Here is a 19,052-nt window from a genome sequence, read left to right as displayed (position 1 = left end):
TACCGCCCAGATCAAAGCTGTCGGCGGAAAAGCATACAGCACTGAGTCCGGCCATTCGTGAGCCAGGGCGTCTCTGCCCAGCGATCCGTGCTCCGTCCGTTCCGAGAACCACAGAGGACAATGAGTCGTGTCTCTGGAGGCGAACAGATCCACTGTCGCCTTGCCGTATGTATTCCAAATCCTTTGCACAACCTCTTTGTGCAGTTGCCAGTCCGTCGGCCTCGGTCCCCCCCGAGACAGCGAATCTGCTGCAATGTTGAGGCGGCCGGGGACGTGCGTCGCCCGCAGGGAAAGAAGACGCGGCTCCGCCCAAGTCAGGAGTTTCTGTGTCAGGCGCAGAGAAGGCAGTGATCTCGTGCCGCCCTGGTGATTTATATGGAACACTACCGACGTGTTGTCCGTCCTGACCAGAACATGCTTTCCCATCAGAACAGTTTCGAAGTGCTTGAGTGTCAGGAGAACCGCCTGTAGCTCTAGAACATTGATGTGACACCTCAGTAGATGCGGCTCCCACAGGCCGTTCACACCTTGATGTTGCCACACGCCGCCCCAGCCTGAAAGGGAGGCGTCCGTCGTGACCACCTCTCTGCGTGACGGGGGTGGACCCATCCGGACACCCGACCGTAGAAAATCGTCCTGCCGCAACCGGGCAAGGGAAAGATGACCGGACCCCGAGATTCGTACAAGGGTTCGACGGTTGCGGACTGCTGATAGGCGGAGAGCGATCAGCCATCGCTGAAAAGGGCGTAGGTGAAGCAGACCCAAGCGGATCACTGTGGATGCTGCAGTGAGCAGACCCGCCAGTCTCAGCAGACGAATGTAAGGTATCCGGTGTCCCAAGCGGACACCCTGTAGGGTGTGGTGTATCACCGACCTCCTGGCATCGGTAAGAGAGGCTCGCATCGTCCGTGAGTCCAGATGCATGCCTAAGAAGTGTACTGACTGTGTAGGAGTGAGGTGGCATTTCTCCCAGTTGACACTGAAGCCCAGTGCTTCGATGTGTCTCAGCAGGCGGTCGGTGTCGGTCACAGTCTGCTCTGGTTTGGCTGCACACAATAGGCAGTCGTTTAAGTAGGGAAGTACAAACACACCGTCCTGTTGCAGGGGCTCTAAGGCAATCTGCACACATTTTGTGAAAACTCGGGGGGCCAGAGAGAGCCCGAATGGAAGGACCTTGAACTGGTAGGTCTTGTGTAGAAAGCTGAACCTTAGGAACTGTCTGTGCTCCACTGCAATGGGCACATGAAAATAGGCATCTTTCAGGTCCACGGTAACGAACCACACACCTGGAACAACGGCTCGAATTACATCGGCCGTGCGCAACATGCGGAACGGTAGGCGTTTTAAGAACCTGTTTAGGCGTCTTAAATCCAGGATGGGTCTGAACCCTCCATCCTTTTTGGGAACTAGAAAGTAGCGGGAATAGAAACCTCCCGAACACAGCAGAGGGTTTACCTCCTCTATGGCATTCCTCTGCATTAAACTTTGAACCTCCGCGATAAGGGTGAGGCGTTGTCGTACGTCTGAAACTGACGTGTGACAAACTCGGGTGTAAGAGGGAGGCCGACGGCGAAACTGTAGTCTGTAACCCTTCTCGAGAGTCTCGAGAAGCCAGGCGTTGGATGTTATGTCTCTCCAGCACTGCATTTGAGATGCGGAAAAACCTGTCGCCGTCGACCCGAGTCCGTCAGCGGCGCCTAGCCGGAAATTCTGAAGGCTTGGGGGGGCGCTGATATGGTGGTTGCCTCATCGGCATAGGGTTTGAGCGTGCCCCCGCAGTGCTACGGTGTAGCGGAGGGGCAGGGCGATTGTGTCGACCACGGGAGAAGCGGTTGGAAGACCCAACAGGTCCACGTTGCGAAGTGGGGGCCAGACGAGGCGGACGTATGGCCGGTTGCGGATCCTTAAATTGTGTGCGTCGTTCCACATGATGCGAACGGGACTCCGACACACGCACCCGTCGTTCTAGAGCTTCCTGAGCAGCCGGTCCGAACAAATGACCCGGTGTCAAGGGTAGCTGCCGTAGATTATTACGACAGACCTCTGGTAAGGGAGATTGGGCTAACCAAACTTGGCGTCGCATGTATGCAAGGAGGCCCAGGGCTCTCCCGCAGTCACCGGCTATAGCGCCAAGAGCCTGGAGAGAGGCGTCCATTAAGCTAGCCACTGTGTCATCATGGTTAGCGAAATCCAGGGACGAGTGTAACGCCAAAAGCAAATGCCCCATTGAGTTGCCGATACGCCCCAGTCTGGCCACTGTGTTGTATGTCTTGACCAGTACGTCGTCCGTACGTCTGCACTCTTTGTTAGGACAGCGTACATCCTGTCGCAGGGCTTCGTCTGGCAAGTCGATGAGAGAAGCCACACAGGGCTCCAAAGACGGCATCGAACCGAGGCCTACTGTGTCAGGTGCGGACATGTCTGCCAGCATGCGGGTAACACGGTCAGGCCGAAACGACAACGCTGATTGAAAAGCAGCTGATACTACCTCCGTAAAATCTTTGCAGTGTGGCAGACGTGCATCCTTTACCCCAGGCACCGAGCGGCACAACATGTTGGTTGGACCTGCAGACGCCGCTGGGACATCCAGCTCCAGTTTCGCCAACGCACTCTTTAAGGTGTCACGTAAAGAGAGTGCTGCGGAGGACGCCTCACTTCGCGTCCCCGGTTCGCTGCCACTGGCCGAGGGGAGCGGAGAAGACTGGGCAGGTGGCAACATAGCGTCGGACATAGGCTGACTAAAAGACTCACTGAAGAGCGAATTCGTTGCTGCCACAGATACGGCGTCGCACCCATCAACATCCGTTGAAAGAAAAGGTGAGCGATTAGTAGCGTCGGCTTGAGCGGTACATTCCCTCACCTCCGTGTGGCATTCGTTAACCGCTGAAGCAGCTGATCCGGCCAACAATGATTGTATCTGTTGCACCGTAGCAGTCAGCTCGTCCATGCGTTTCGCCAGCGTAGATGACGACTTTTTTTTAGTTTCGGTTGTCCGCCGCCGTCATCGTGGTGCTTGCGTTTACGTTTACTTTCGCCCGTCAGAGCACACGTGACTCGATTTCCCGATGCAGGGCGAACAAACGTTGAACAGACGTTGTTGGCGCAGCTCGACAGGCATAATACTGCATTCCGGGCAGGGGTTAGACAACGCGTCCTGCAGATGTTCTTTACCCAGGCACGACGGGCAGCGGTCATGTCCGTCCAGCATGTCCATCGTGGTGAGGCACTGCAAGCAAGACGCATGCTCCATGGTAACCGTTCCACGAGCGATCCGCTGACCGCGTGATACAGGCGTCGAGCAAAGCTATCAAGCGGGCGTAGTAACGTCGCACGAGGGAACCCGGGGAAACCGCGGGTACTCGATGCGAGAGGTTAAAAGTTAGGCGAGGGAACCCTGGTAAACCAATAGGTACTCGCCGTCAATGCAGCCGCAAGAAGATCAACACGGTTTACCTGTCCGGTGTCAAATATCCTGTCATGTAATCCGCGCGAGAGAACCTTGTAAAACCAAGAGGTACTCGCTGGAAGACGCGACTCCGTTAGCGATCCAATAGTAGAGTAATGCAATAATCCAAATCCAAACCAATCCAGCTGCTAACAGCTAAGTGGGGAGCGAATCGCCAGCCCAATAAGCTCCACACAGAACGAAGTTCTCACCAAGCGAGAATGACAAAGAGAAAGTTCATGACGTTGTGATAGGTTTTTATATGGGTCATGAGGTCATAGGATGACAACCAATCAATAAGTTCTCGTAACCAATGCGCGAGCGCATGATATTTCCACTCTGTTTATGCCTCTGGCGGTCTGGAGCTATGAAATAGAACGGCACCACAGTGCAATCATATATGGGCAACTTGTAATCTGACATATTTTGTTCAATAATAATAATCTCTGTTTTATTGGAGTTTAGCATAACTCCTAGGAAGTTATTCTCTCTCACGCGAGTCAGACCGATCGCGCAATGCATGACATATGCTTAAACTTTTATGTAGCCACGCAACAATAATTTCAGCATGCATTCACTGTATACAGCGGGAGGTGATGTTGTGATTTTTCGAACGGATTCTTAACCTAAAATGCACCGCAATGCAAGTGATGCAAACCAAATGCAGCGTTCTATTGAAAAGTAATGTATGTATTTCTGCAGTACCAAAATGCAATGAAGCAACTGAACGTCTGACTGGGGTCTTCCTCACGCACAGAACGCGTGCACACGCACAAACACAAGTGCACGTGCGCGCATACACACAGGTTGTTACCATAGCAAATAGGCTCACCCCAGAAATGATATATTATATGTTAAAAGCCTAATGGTAAATGCTGCAGGTGTAGAAATGTACATAAACCAGATATTTACTTTGATGTCAGGGCTAGATTACAGCATGAAACCTGTTGTGCATATTAATAAATTAAAGTGTTTAATTGTTGGCACTGGCACTTATAAACACTAAATGGGTAAAAAATTGAAATAAATAGGCTTATTTCTTGGAGCCAAATACCTCTGTTTTTTTTAGAAATAAAAGCCAAATGCTTGAACATTTTACAGCCAAGTCATTTTCGTTATGCATTATTTGTTTTGGTTGTTTAAAAACACACAAAAAAATTATCCGATTACTCGATTAATCGATCGATTCAGTGCTAGATTAATCGATTACAAAAAGAATCGATAGCTGCAGCCCTAGTATACACATTCACATGGCTGTCAGTGGGCACTTACTGTTTTGTGGATGTGGTGCAATGTGAAAACAGAGCAGGACAAGTTAAGACAAGGAGGAACTTGTATTTAAGGTGTGTTTGTCAATGACACATGAAGTGGAATTTATTTGTTTATGGATGTTCAGCAGTGTCACAGCTTGTAGCAGTAGTTTAACAGTTACTAGTGCATAGGGGAGAGCTTGGGACAACCTAACGCTTTTTGGTTTTGGCTCAATCATTCCAAAAATATTTGAGTTTGATTAATTATATTTTTACACAAGCAAAACACACATCTCTGCTGCAAATTAACATTTGAAGTTTTACCATTCTTTGACAATTACACCAAACGTGACAGAAGTGCAAACGTTACAACTTACCCCATATGTGGGGTTAATTGTAACAGGCAGGGGGTTAGTTGTAACACTTGCAAAAGTGTTTCAATACTATTTTGTTTTTATACTTGAAGTGGATATTGTTTATATATCTGTCTATAATGGACAGGTATCCACACTGTATTCATTCATCCAAGCCTTTTCTAACAATGGTTCAATTATAAATGGATACAAATGTCTACATATGTGAGAAAAAGCAGCACAAATATAACAAACATTTTCTTGGTTAATTTAACCCAATGGTTTGTCCCTGTAAATAGCATTCTGTTACCAGCTTATTTTTTTATAAGACTTGTATTTGTTCCCATAAATGTTAACTTTAAGTTTGCAAAATGCATTAATTATTTTCTTGTTTTGTATAGAAACTTAAACAATATGACATAACTTTCAATGGTAAAAAATCTAATTCACCAAATTCAGTGCATCTGTTTAAAATTATAAGCCTTATACTATTAAGATTCAAACCATGTTTTCATTGAATAAAAAAGTTGATTTTGATTTTACCGCCCATCTCCACTGAGTTTAAACGGCTATTAGCACCTAAAGCTTAAAAAACCTTGGTAAGCACAATCTTGAATGTCTTCCTATGCTGTGCCCCAGTTTCCTTTTGTGGTTCCCCCAAACTGGAAGTCTGCAGGAACAATAGCTGGAAGCATTTGGTCATGTTTTCTTTTCCGGATTATAACCTTCCTCTGTGATCCATATGATAGGGATTTATTATTTGAAGATTTTTATGAATCACTACTATTTCTTTTTATAACACTTAATCTTTACAGTCTTGTAAGTACTGGTCTTTTTTGACAAAAATACAAATTACTGTATTACTGGAGCATAATAATAATAATATTTTTCTCTGCAGGTGGTACCAGTTCGTGTTGTGTACTTAAGGAAAGGATTCAGATATGGCAGCCAATAAGAATAAGAATCAGAGCTCGCTGGCCCTACACAAGGTCATTATGGTGGGCAGTGGAGGTGTAGGAAAGTCAGCACTCACACTTCAGTTTATGTATGATGAGGTAAGCCAACTCATCATATACTTAACAAAATACCATTTAATGCAATGTTAAGGGACGCTTTCAGTCTTGATGTCACCATTTCCCACCATGTCCTGTTTCTCCGCTCATCATCATTTTCCTTCTTCTCTCTGCTACATATATGCTAAAGTAAAAAAAATTAAGCTCTTACTTTGACCCCTTTAGTTTGTTGAAGATTATGAGCCCACAAAGGCTGACAGCTACAGGAAAAAAGTGGTGTTGGACGGAGAGGAGGTGCAGATTGACATTTTGGACACGGCCGGGCAGGAAGACTACGCGGCTATCCGAGACAATTATTTCCGTAGCGGAGAGGGTTTCCTGTTAGTGTTCTCCATAACAGAGCACGAGTCCTTCACAGCCACTGCGGAATTCAGGTCAGCAAAATTCCCTTCCCGTCGTCTTCCATTGTGACCTAGTAAAGTCGGAAAATTGGATCAACCAGTATTATAAGTAGAAGTGTCAGCCTGTGTGTGTTTACAGGGAACAGATCCTGCGGGTTAAAGCAGAAGAAGATAAAATTCCGTTGCTCGTGGTTGGAAATAAGTCGGACCTTGAGGATCGCAGACAGGTTTCGGTGGATGAGGCCAGAGGTAAATCTGAAGAGTGGGGCGTACAGTATGTAGAGACTTCAGCCAAGACACGTGCCAATGTGGATAAGGTACGTTGTGTGATATATGGATACAGATGCTTAATATATATATATATGAACAGTTACAATACACATATGCTTTTTTCAAGTCAATCCAGACAATATTTCAGATAAATGTCCCAAATTCAGCATTTTAATGATGTAAAAGTATATGGTTTGTGTAATGCATGCTTGTAGTGCATTCTGAAGTAAGCATGCTGTCAATAAAGAGCACATGCATAGAGCTATTAAGCGAGTATGGAGCAAAATGTACATTGAAAAATCATTAATTAAATTTCAAGGTCTTTTGCAAGCGTTTTATTTAATAAAATAAATGCTAATTTTGAGGAATAATACAAATCATTTTGTGCTTCTCTAAGGTGTTCTTTGATCTAATGAGGGAGGTTCGAGCTAAAAAGATGTCAGAAAATAAGGACAAAAATGGGAAGGGAAAAAACAAGAAGAGCAAGAAGAGTTTCAAAGAGCGATGCTGTTTACTTTGAACTAAACTCGGACTTTCACGCCAAATCCGCTTAAAACTCTTGAGTCGGAGCCTTTTCTTTCTTAAAATCAAAACGTGAATGATGGGGTTTTGTACTTTGTTCGAGGTAAAGCCTTTATCACAATCATAGTCTTTCACTCCCTCGTTTTTTATACCTAAATCGAGATCAAAAGGTATATGATGACCACTATGTATGCTGGCTACTGGTTAAAGAAGACTGTGGCACTTTAGTACTTTCATTAAACAGTGGTCAAGATGCTCCCAACACTAACTGTATTATTCCATAATTTATATTTTCTTTCAGTGTTGTGTAAAAAACATCAATAGTAAACAGTTATTTTTATTGCACACCCATTAAGTATTTTTTAATAATCATTTTAATTCAATGTGGCATCAAGAAAGCTTTTTAGATTAATATGTATGTACTGTAAAATAATATTGTGACATTCAATTGTCTATTAATTCCTTGTTTAAAAGCACATATGCTATTGCTTACAGAGAGCTAATAGTGCCACCTCCTGGTTTAAAATAAGACACCATGTGGGATGACATTTTGTGCCTGCAAGTTAATAATCTTTGGGAACTGTTTGCCATTATGCTTTCGTGTTATATTGAAATATTTTTGTAGGACTTTACATTTCCATCACTGTCTTATAAAATGAATGTATTCAACAAAAACGTGCCAACGAAGCATCGCTCGACTTTGTAGCATTCTGCAACTGAAATTGGGAAAGCGAGATGAATTTTATTTTCTGTTTTTTTAGCACTCTGATCTGGAGCTACTTTAAAACTGCTATTTTATATGAATGTCACCTGACCTAGACTGCAATTTGCATTGTAGTTCCCACTGGCTTTTAGATGAGTGACTCTAAAGTATGTTGCCAAATAAACATTTCTTTCTTTGTATTACTACATCTTCACTTTTGGAAATGTAAGGGTTTTTAATAAAAGCTGTGCCATACATCATTATGTGATAAAACAGGTGAAGGGGAGGAATTTTTTATTGCCTTTGGTCTTATAGCAGGGTTCCTTTCCATTTCAAGCCTGGAAAAGTAATGGAGACGGATATCTTGTAAACATACTTGTATGTGGTCTCCCTATATAGACCATTGTTTTTAAACAGGGGGCTGGGGCCCACAGGATGGCCTCAGCAGATTTCCAAGGGGGCTTAAACGGGACATTTCCAAGACGTTTTTAAGATGTCAAATAAATCTTTGGTGTCCCCAGAGTACGTATGTGAAGTTTTAGCTTAAAATATCATATAGATCATTTTTATAGCATGTCAAAATTGCCACTTTGTGGGGTGAGGAAAATGTGCCGTTTTGGGTGTGTCCTTTAAAATGATCTGATCTTTGCACTAAATGGCAGTGCAATGGTTGGATAGTGCAGATTAAGGGGCGGTGTTATCCCCTTCTGACATCACAAGGGGAGCCAAATTTCAATAACTCATTTTTTCACATGCTTGCAGAAAATGGTTTACCAAAACTAAGTAACTGGGTTGTTTGTTGTCAGATTTTCTATGTTGATAGAAGCACTGGGGACCCAATAATAGAAAAGTCAGATTTTCATGACCTTATGTCCCCTTTAAAATTATTAAAAATTTTAAGCTTTAGTTCATTTTATTTGGAAAAATTTGAGTAGGGGGCCTTCAAATATTGTTGTGGGGCCTTGAAATGAAAAGGGGTGAGAACCACCCAATCCCTAACCCTCATAGAAAACTTTTCCCTTTTTTATTTATAAAAATGATTATTTAGTATGCTTAATACAACACATTTTTAGTCAATTTAAGTGTATTTGTGTGAGGATTAAAGTATAAATATTATTAACATACCATAAATATTACCACTAGATGGCAGTCACGATGTTTCCACATGAACAGATCAAATTGTTTTGTGAATATATTCATCAGTGGTTCTCATGGACAGTTTTATAATCCACATTCCAGTTGTTGTATGTGCATGTCATATAGCATGTTTGCCCCAAGGAGGTACCATAGGGTTTTTGTTTGCTTGTTTGTCTGTGGTACATGCATAAACATTTTTTTGTTTTTTCTACAAACCCGAGTCTATTATTACGAACGCCAAACAATATGCAAATTTGTTTGCATGGCATGTTTGGTTTTGTAATGTCTGTTTGTAGAATTTTGACGGTGGCATGCTCTGCAGTTTATAATTGAACTCAGAATACAGTGTGGTCAGTACCAGATTTATACCTTATGCTCAATCTTATATTGCATTTTCTTTTACCTAATTCATGCTTTTTACTGGGAAGGGCATGTCACACCTGTTGGCATATACCTAATTTGGCTTGTATCTAATGACAAAATAGTTTTGCACCCCTTTTAGTTTTAGTAATGCTCTGTATTTACAGTTTAACACATTTATTAAAGGCGGGGTGCATGATCTCTGAAAGCCAGTGTTGACGTTTGAAATCACCTCAACAAACACTTCCCTACCCCAAATCTGGGCCTTCTTTTGATAGACCCGCCCCACACAGACACAACCCAGGCAATGATGTCGGTTAGTAGACACGCCCCTTACTGCTGATTGGCTGCAAGTGTGTTTTGGTACTCGGCCTGACTCCCTTTTCCTTTTTTCTTTTTCAAAAATAATGCACCCCTTTTTAAGTGTTATGGGGTTAGTTGCATTTCATTGCATATACATTTTTTTCCTTCTGCTGTCCATGAACCTGATATAATATATCACACTTTCTGTATCTTGTTCGTTATGTCTTATGCATTTCCTTTGTCTGGAAGAAAGCTTAAGACACAGGTTAATTAATAAGGCCAAGTTTTATATCACAGGATTTGAGATCTTGAGTTCTGACAGAACCTCACAGCGTGAACTATTTTTAAGTGTCTGAACGAAAAGCGCAGAAAGGATTTTATATCTTTTAAATTATATCTGTGCATTAGAAATAACACCCTGGTTAATACGCCGTACTGAATCAGTAAAACGGTTTCCATCCTAGACAAATGTCATTTGCATCTGACCTTTGCAGAATGTATGTTCATAAACTTTGCATTTGTTCATTACAGTCATTTTTTACCTTCCTTAATCAACATGAGATGTCTTTGACCGTGAATGCTTTTTATTACTACCTATTTCTGTATTAAAATAACCATAACAGCAAAGATAAGTGATGAAAACACCATGCACAGATATTAGTCTGATTTTAAAACAGTCTTGGGAAATATTTGTACTTGCGGTTGCAGTTCAAAGGCAAGAATGTCTGCAGACATCTCCCTCAAGGCGTGTTTTATAGTTTTCTGTGAGTTTACGCACCCAAATCTCCATTATGATTCCCAAGGCTGGTGAACTTTTAAAAACAAGGTAATTAAAGGATATTTTGCTCCTCCCACTTACTGTAGCTGAATTCAGTCTTTTTCTAGGAAGGTATTCTGCTTTTATCCATAGTTGTTTTTTTGTTTTCGCAAATGTGTTTTTATTTTTGATCATTCTGCTTTTGACTTATGATTTCTGAGCTGCTGAAAGTCAACTGTGTTGATCTCTAGTCCTGCTTTTAATATTCACTCTGCGTGTTTGGATTAGGCCAGTGCTTCTCAAATCGTGGGGCGGGACCCCCAGGGGGGGCGCACGAGACCCGGGGAAAACTTTTTCAGGAAGTGTTTTTTTTTTTTGCACCGTCACTTAAAGACATTACACCCCAAAAACCCTGATAAGCCGCTTGAGTTTTTTATTATGATTTATTGATTATATTTAATTTAATTTTTCAGTATCAAATGGTGAAAAAATATACTGTAAATAAGGATTGATTTTTTTATTTCAGGCAAATTGATGCATTTCAAGTCTTTTCTGTTATAGACTAAAAAACAATGTTAATAAAGTTATTCTTTGTTGTAAGTTGATTGATATTTCTTTTCTTGTGTTTTCTTTAAAGGAACAGTATGTAAGAAATTTATATCAATTAATCATTAAATGGCCCTGAAATGTCACTAGACATTAAGAAATCATTTTCACTTAAAATACATATATCACTGACAACAGCAGTCCGGCCAGGATGTTGTCATTTAAAGAGTGGAGTTGCAGCCCTCAACTGATGTTTATGTTGTCGTTTGGTATATTGGCCACCAGCTGTGTGATTGCAGTACCAGTTTTAGCCACACGTTTTGTGATTGCAATACCAGTTTTGGCCACAATCCTACATACTGTTCCTTTAATGTTAATAAGGATACAATGTTTTGCAGATGTGTAATTTTATAGACAAATTATACTATTTACAGTCGCGGCAGAGAGTTTGGGGGGGGGGGGGCGCGAAATGTTTACTTCTTCCTAGGGGGGGCGTGACAGAAAATAATTGAGAAGCACTGGATTAGGCGCATAATATTTAAAAACATCCAGCATTTTATTTTACTGCAGCCAGTAATTATTTGATCCTGTCTGCCTAATATTTCTAGACTGTGTAATCCATCTCTGGTTTCTTATCCGAAAAGTGCTTTAAATGCAACAAACTGTTGCTTCATATGCTGCATAGCAAAAAAAATTATAATACAAGTGCGATTCTTTGGTGTTCAGAATGAAACAATGCCAGTGCTCTTATTAAATGTTGCTCCATATATTGTATATTGATTCATTTTAAAGTTTAGGAAAGTAGGCGGTCATGTTTTGCAACGCCTCCGGGCAGTTATTTCAGTCATGCAAGACTAAAGTCCTATCTACTTGAAAGGAGAAATAGAAATATCTCAAAAATCACAATTAAACATATTTTTGAACAACAATTAAAACTCACATGAAATGGACCATAAGTGTTGTTTCTTAAGATCAAACTGCACTAAAAGCACCTTTTTTGAGGTCAATTCAAAACTTAGCATGCACAAAGGATGTTTACAGCCCCTCCCCCAGAGAATCGTCAGTCTTTGTCGAGTGATGATTGGTCCTTTAAACTGAAAGGCGGGTCGCCAACAGTTTCCAAAAAGCACAATCATTTTCTCATAAAATTTTGTATTATCCAAAAAATAAGTTTTTTGTTTAACAAAATCTTATGAGATTTACAGGTTTTGTCTAGCAAGATCATCATCACAGATGAATTAAAGTCTAAATGCGTTAAATTAAGAGCTAACTTAAAAGCTACAAGCAAAAAGAACTTTTATCAAAACCGGTTCTGGCTAGATGGGATACAGCTACGGCCAAATCTTGCGAGATGTTGGGTTTAGGTTTAGGTTTGAGGGTAGGATTATTAGAATGAAAACATCACCCATCTGGCGACATTTCACGATATTTTGGCCATAGCTGTATCCCTTCTAGCAACAACCACCAAAAAACTCATAAGTGCCTAAATGCAAACTCATTTCTGGATTTGCCTACAAAAACACATCATCGCTGCGGCGCTCTATTTTCCAGAACATTTGCAAACTGTACATACTGTGTATACAGAAATTATAAGATTAGAATGGTTTAGTGATGGGAGACACAATCAATTTAACAAATTGATTCAAATTAATTCAGTTTTTTGAAGCATTCCAAACACCACACATGCTGGCGACTCAAAATTGTCAAAATTGTGTAAAAGCAACAAGATCTGTCAAAACATTTTACAATTTTTACAAAGTAATAGCAAGGTTTTTCTAAAAATATGTTAAAAAATATTTAACTTAGTTAAGCCATAATTAAAATGTCTTAAATGTCTTAAAATGTGTTTTTTTATAGTTTACAATTAAATTAATGCAAAGTGTAATTAAAAAAACTGTGTGAATGAATCCTAGCCTGTCGCTGGAGTTGATTCACTCTCCGCCATGATGAAGCTTTAGCCTGAGGGTTGAATCAGTCTTTCAGATTGATTCTGTAGTGCTCCAGGCCTGAGCGTCATTAACTGATAGCGGTCAAGATGAAAATATCAGCAGGGAAAAAGTGAATCAGTGCTTAGACTGTCACAAATGGGCTTGGGTCTTGTGGATGGTCGTGCTGGGACACAGTGTGGGTTCCTGTTCCTGACTGCTTTTTCTCTCTGGAGGACGAAATACAGAAAGGACAGTGAAGACGATAAGACGTAGACAGTTTAAAGTTTCACGAAACTTCAACACTTTCTCCTAGATAAGATTTCTGGTTCAAGGTCAGATGCAGGGCTAGCCGAAGCTTCTCCTCTGGCTCGTAAACATCCGTCTTTTAGGTCTCTTTTAATATTCAGAATCAGAATCACTTTATTCGCCAAATGTATCCGCAGATACGCAGGAATTTGATATGGCTATCAGTAACACACAACTCAACATACAACATATAACATACCAAAACATGCCACAAAAACAATCAATTAAATAATAAAATACTCCAAAATGATGCTAAAAAAAAGGATTCCAGCACTTAAATAAATAGGATAAGAGAGCATTTCATTTTTCTCTTAAATTGCATATCAGGCAAATAGCGAATGGCCTGCATAAAACAACGTTGCCTCAACAAATACGCCCAACACAATTTAAAAGCGTCTCTAGATAATTCCGTCTGAACATTATCTCAAGATTAAAATGGTCCGAATATTGTCCTTCAGTTCAAATGGACTATTTCATCTATTCATTTAATTGTTCTTAAGATGCACGTCATGCCCGCGACAACGACTCCATATTAGAGAGAAGGAAATCTAATCATGGGAGCTTACTGTTTCCTTTTATTAGGCCTGGAGGGGATCTACTCCTTTGCATATTCATAATGCTGTTGTCCATTGTTGTGGGGATTTAAGGGATGAGCTATAGCACGGAGATCTGGGAATAAAGCCCTGTTTAACAGCCTTATAAAACAGCGTTTAGAGAAACTGCTAATTACGCACAGAATCAGGTCAAAGGCTGGTTAGAAGGTTCAAGTCTTCAAAACCGAAACCTCATATGATACCATATAATTAAAGATGAGTATAGCTTTTTGATGAGAAAAGTATGGAAATCATTTGAATGTGATGCGTTGCTGATATTCTATCAGAGGTAGAGGTCTCCTCTATGTATCCGACCTGAAATATACCTGACCCGAAATGATCTGAATCACTTTTAACCAGGGCTTTAAATCTGATTTTTCCCCCAATTTGTTCGTTCCAAGCAGAAACATTTTTTTAATGTTTCCGGTTTTCGGTTCAATCCTAAAATTTATGTTCCTGAACTGGTTAATAACGTTCCAGCTGTGGGACATACAAATAAGTAGGCTGATCATTAGGACATTAAACTTAAATTATTAGTCTACATAATTTTCCTTAAGTCTCTTGTTATCGAACATTAAAAAAGGCTACATTATGTAAGCAGCATAACTGTAATTCTGTAATTGCACTTAAACATGCGCACACACACAGACGGAGGACGAATTCCGAATGGTGCTTCGGGAAGAAGATGCAGCCTAAACTGTCGCTCCACATAAAGTGAAAATTACATTGTTTTTCAGTGCTTTATTCGCCAAATGTATTTTAATGGACTACAGTATGAGACGCAGTAGCGCAACTCTCTCGCAAGTTTATACATCAAGAGTTCTGATCTTTGAAGGGCATAGGGATAATCACGTTTGTTTGGAGTTGGACCGGACACATTCAATGTGCGTCTGTGCAGAAAATTGTTCACTTTAGCGCCCTTTTGTGGTTAAATTGTTTAAAATCACTTAAGTGTTAACATTTGCAAGTCTTTAAATCACGTACAAATAATCAACTTTTACCCTATTTAAATTTGCGTATTAATACGCGAATTGCAAGCGAGCCGAACTGTGGGTCGTGATTTGTGTGGATCAACTGCGATCCGTTACATCACTAATTAGTATTAAAAAACAAACATCTTGAGATACTTGTTAGCCTACAATATTTATCTCTTATGATTGAGCATTAGAGACTTTAGTAGGCTACTTGCTGGTGGCAAGCTTCTCATTTCTCAGATGAGTCAAAGACGACCGGAAGTGAACTTCGTCGAGTATTGCACAGAAATCTTGTCAAAGAACGAAAAAATAACGGTATACTGGTTACCATTATTTTAAATAAACGATTCTGTTCCGGAACATATATATTTTTTGAAAGTTTCTGGTTTTGTTTCTGTTCCTTGCAAGACATCAAAAGTTTTTGGTTTTCGTTCCGTGAACCGGTTTAAAGCCTTGCTTTTAACCCAAACCCGATGTACATAATTTTTTATGTTAGGGATAATGTAGAGGCAGCCGGTAGTTATTGGGAAATAAGCTCCGAGAGTGTGATCAGATATTGTATATTGTGATATTGTATCACACTGAAGGGGCTTATTTCCCAATAACTACCGGCTGCCTCTACATTATCCCGCTTATTACACGGCTTCTTGCCACATAAGAAAAAAACTGGACATGAATATGAATTTGAAACATTTTATTGCCATATTTGTTTTAAATTAACATTTTTATCCTTCCGCGAAACTTTGCACAGATGCATAAAATGATCGTAATACCTTATTAAGATCCTCTGCTTCATACTTGTCTGGCTTCATTTTTTCACTTCATTTTTTCACTTCTTTGAGAAGTTTTAATGCCCATTCTGTTTTTTTTTTGGTGTTGGCTTCGTAGCTGTCATGCTCTATTTTGTCAAGTTCAGTCTCAGTAAGCTCTCTGTGTCTTGTCGTTGTTCGTTCTTCTATCCACTGTTTAAATGTTTTGTTTTTTCCGTACATGTTAAAATTAATGTCAAAATGTTCCATTCTTAATTGTGGTTGTCCAGTGTTTGTCACAATATGGCGCCAAACAGTAATCTTTGTTGGCGCGGAGGGATTTTAAACATACAAGTAGTCCGGCTATGCGTTATTACTTTGGAGCGGTTATTATTTGAAAAGAACGAACCTGCAAATGTCTCAACTGACCAATCAGAATGAAGCATTCCAGAGAGCCATGTAATAATTATTTATAATGGGACCATGCACAATTTTTAACATAAAATTTCCATTTCATGTATTGTACCGGATTTAGCCGAAGGCTAGTTTTCATCTGTAGTCCCGGATTTTTTTGCAAAGTCCGAGACAAACTTAGACCAGAGTCCGACCTGACCCAGTGGCAATTTTTTTGAACCCCAATGTAAACTGCACCGACGTGTGCAGTCTGCAGTCCCGCATGGCATGCACCAGTCGGACAGATAGAAACCCCGGTGGAATAAGACAAACTAATTTGGCCTGCTGCTCCGTTTATTTATTTCATTTGTTATCTGACGACGACACCAAGATAAATGCTACAGTGTGCATTCAAATTTAATTGACAGGTCTGGCTAAATGAAAATTAACCTATCGCCAGCCACACAATGTTGCAAGCGCTCTTTAAAAGGGGGGGACCCGTGAAGACCTCCAATCACGGGTCAGCATAAGCTCATTAGATGGTCATAATGGATCTTAGTTTATTTTACTCTTCTCAGACAGACTGAAACTTTTAAAGGAAATTTGTCTTTATAAGAAACTTATAAAAGACTCTTGTGACTAATGATGCTTTTCCCTTTTTTGGATTTGCCTTTAATCAGCTGAGATGCACTTGACCGTGGTGTCAAAGTTTTAGTCATTAGTCTATTCAATGACTGTTTTCCAAAACAGTGGATTAAATTAATTGGTACTCTTTTATGGGGTAGAAGGCTTTGGATGTTGTATAAAATTGAAATACTGAATCTTTTCATGTTTTCTATGAACAACAACATAATGCTGGCTTGATTTCCATCCACCTTGCAATTCGGAGACTGGCGCTCTTATCTGCATGATGAGGAGTGATATTGATGGAGCAAGATTGCATATAATGACATCTCTTCATCTGAATTCTGTAGTCTGTGTTTTCCAGTCACAGGGTTTAAAGAAGAGGTGGACAGCGTATTATAGGGTGTCAGAGCTGTTAGGGTTAACACACAGAGTTACAAACTCCTATTAGGGCAAACAGCCGGCATCACCGATAGATGCCCCGGTCCCAGAGGAGGTCATTACGCGACAGCTGAGCCGGTCTTACAACGTGGTGGAAAGTTTCATGTACGGCGGTTGCAGAGTGGGAAGAAAAACCGGAATGATGTAGATCGAGCACAAAAATAATGGATTATGGTGATGTAAAATTTCCTGGAGGGCTGTCGGGTGATATATCTGGACGGGTTTGAAATGCAATAAATCCAGGAGACAGAACAGCCCAGACCTTTAGGCATTCTAATGTGACGGCAACTAATGGTGAGATTTGACAGACCGCTGTTGAATATTGTGAGACTTGAAGAGCCTTGCAACATAATTCACCTCTTTCCCAGTCTGTGCACATCACTTTCTTCAACATTTCAACCACTGTGGCTTGCACACGAAATGTCTTCAGAAGTTAAACCTGTTGATGTTAGAAAAGGTGACATGTGAATGGGTTATTCAATGGATACGGGCTTATGCAAAATGATTTGTTGTATAATACCAATGAACATTCAGATATGACACTATGGCACTTAAAAGTGAATTTTTTGTGTTGACATCACTGAAATAGGAAATAAATCACTCAGACAGCCCTAGGCTTTGCAAACAGCAAAAAAATGAAACCCACAATTTCACCAATCACAAAAAGCTGACCAATCATAGCCAATCTCTTGCTTTTATGTGTTGGGGTTGGCTGACATTTGGAGATTGGCCGTTTGCGTTTGTATGGTTGATAGGAAATGAATTTTTATCCATAACAGTGGATCTTAGAATTCAATAAAACTATTGAATAACCTTGAAAGAAAGTGTTCCAGTATTTCAATTAAAAAATAGCATTGCATTTGCAACTCAAGGTCATGGGTTTACACAAATGTAAATTTATAGGTGCACTCTTTGTCTAAGCTTTGAATAAAGTTAATGCATTTGCCATGCAGCGAATGTACATAATGAAATGTAAATGTTTAGACTGAATGTCCTTCAATTTGCTTTGAATAATATTAAATGCTTAAATGAAAATGAAAGTGCATGACTTGAAAACCTTGCTGTATTTACTTATCTGAAACAATAGAAATAACTATTTCAAGTATATGCTCTTTGAGCGGCCTTTAAGTCATACTATATGTAAAGGATTACTAGCCAAGATTTTTTGTATTCCTTCATGTCCACTGCGGTACAGTGATAGTTTGTAAGTCTGGAAGAGGAATGTCTCATGGGATACAGACGTTGACTTCACAGCCAACCAATTATGTAGCTTAAACTTTGTCTGAATACAAATGCTGTCTCTGACTGCTACAGTCCTTTAACAATGTGGAAACTGACACCCTGTCACTTTTTGCAGTCTATCCTTTAACAAAACACAGAGCCACAAATATTTCCAGATACATTTTACATTCCCCAATAACTCTTGTATGCAGAAATTTATGTACATTGATTTTGCCATTTCATCACTTTTTCATTTTTATTGGATTAAAGATGCAGTGCAAAGTCTGGCAACAAATATTGCTGTTTCAGTTACAAAAATTGAATTTAGTTTCATTGTCATCATGTAAAAATCAAACTGATTTTGACTGCGATGTGGCCTGTTTCATTGTGGAGGCTGAAGTATAAAAATACACATGTGGTGGGTTTTCCAGTGCATGACAGTATGAGAGCGCTATATGGTGCATTTTCCATAAGGAATTGTATCACCTGTCTGATACTGTACACACACTCGGTCTTCCCCATGCTGTATGATACGTGATGATATAAAATTAGGCAGCCTTTCATGTAGACTTTGATGTCTCCAGCATCTTAATCCAGCTCTCATCTTGCGTGTGCTTGCTCTCAGAGGTTTACTTCAATTGCAATGCTTGTGTTGAAGTGAATTCGGAGCATATGGTCAGATTCACCTGTGGTTTGGTGGATGTCAGTGTTTGAATATTTTTGTTGGAAATAACCAATTATTTTTAAGTGTCCTAAAATTATT

General features: G+C 40.4%; 1 protein-coding gene across 1 annotated transcript in view; it reads left to right on the top strand.

Moving 5' to 3' along the window:
* The window catches only part of ralba (v-ral simian leukemia viral oncogene homolog Ba (ras related)), a 33,758-nt gene extending 25,601 nt beyond the window's left edge, over positions 1–8,157 (top strand). Inside the window, exons 2-5 of the mRNA XM_055214828.2 lie at positions 5,947–6,103; positions 6,287–6,495; positions 6,602–6,779; positions 7,130–8,157. Coding sequence (XP_055070803.1) covers positions 5,990–6,103; positions 6,287–6,495; positions 6,602–6,779; positions 7,130–7,252 — 624 coding nt within the window. The 5' untranslated portion in view covers positions 5,947–5,989 and the 3' untranslated portion in view covers positions 7,253–8,157. The remainder of the gene's footprint in view (positions 1–5,946; positions 6,104–6,286; positions 6,496–6,601; positions 6,780–7,129) is intronic.
* The last annotated feature ends 10,895 nt before the right edge of the window (positions 8,158–19,052 follow it).

Source organism: Misgurnus anguillicaudatus, chromosome 17, assembly GCF_027580225.2.
Source record: "Misgurnus anguillicaudatus chromosome 17, ASM2758022v2, whole genome shotgun sequence".
In the NCBI taxonomy this organism is placed as follows: domain Eukaryota; kingdom Metazoa; phylum Chordata; class Actinopteri; order Cypriniformes; family Cobitidae; genus Misgurnus; species Misgurnus anguillicaudatus.
This window is presented reverse-complemented; position numbering and strand designations above follow the sequence as displayed.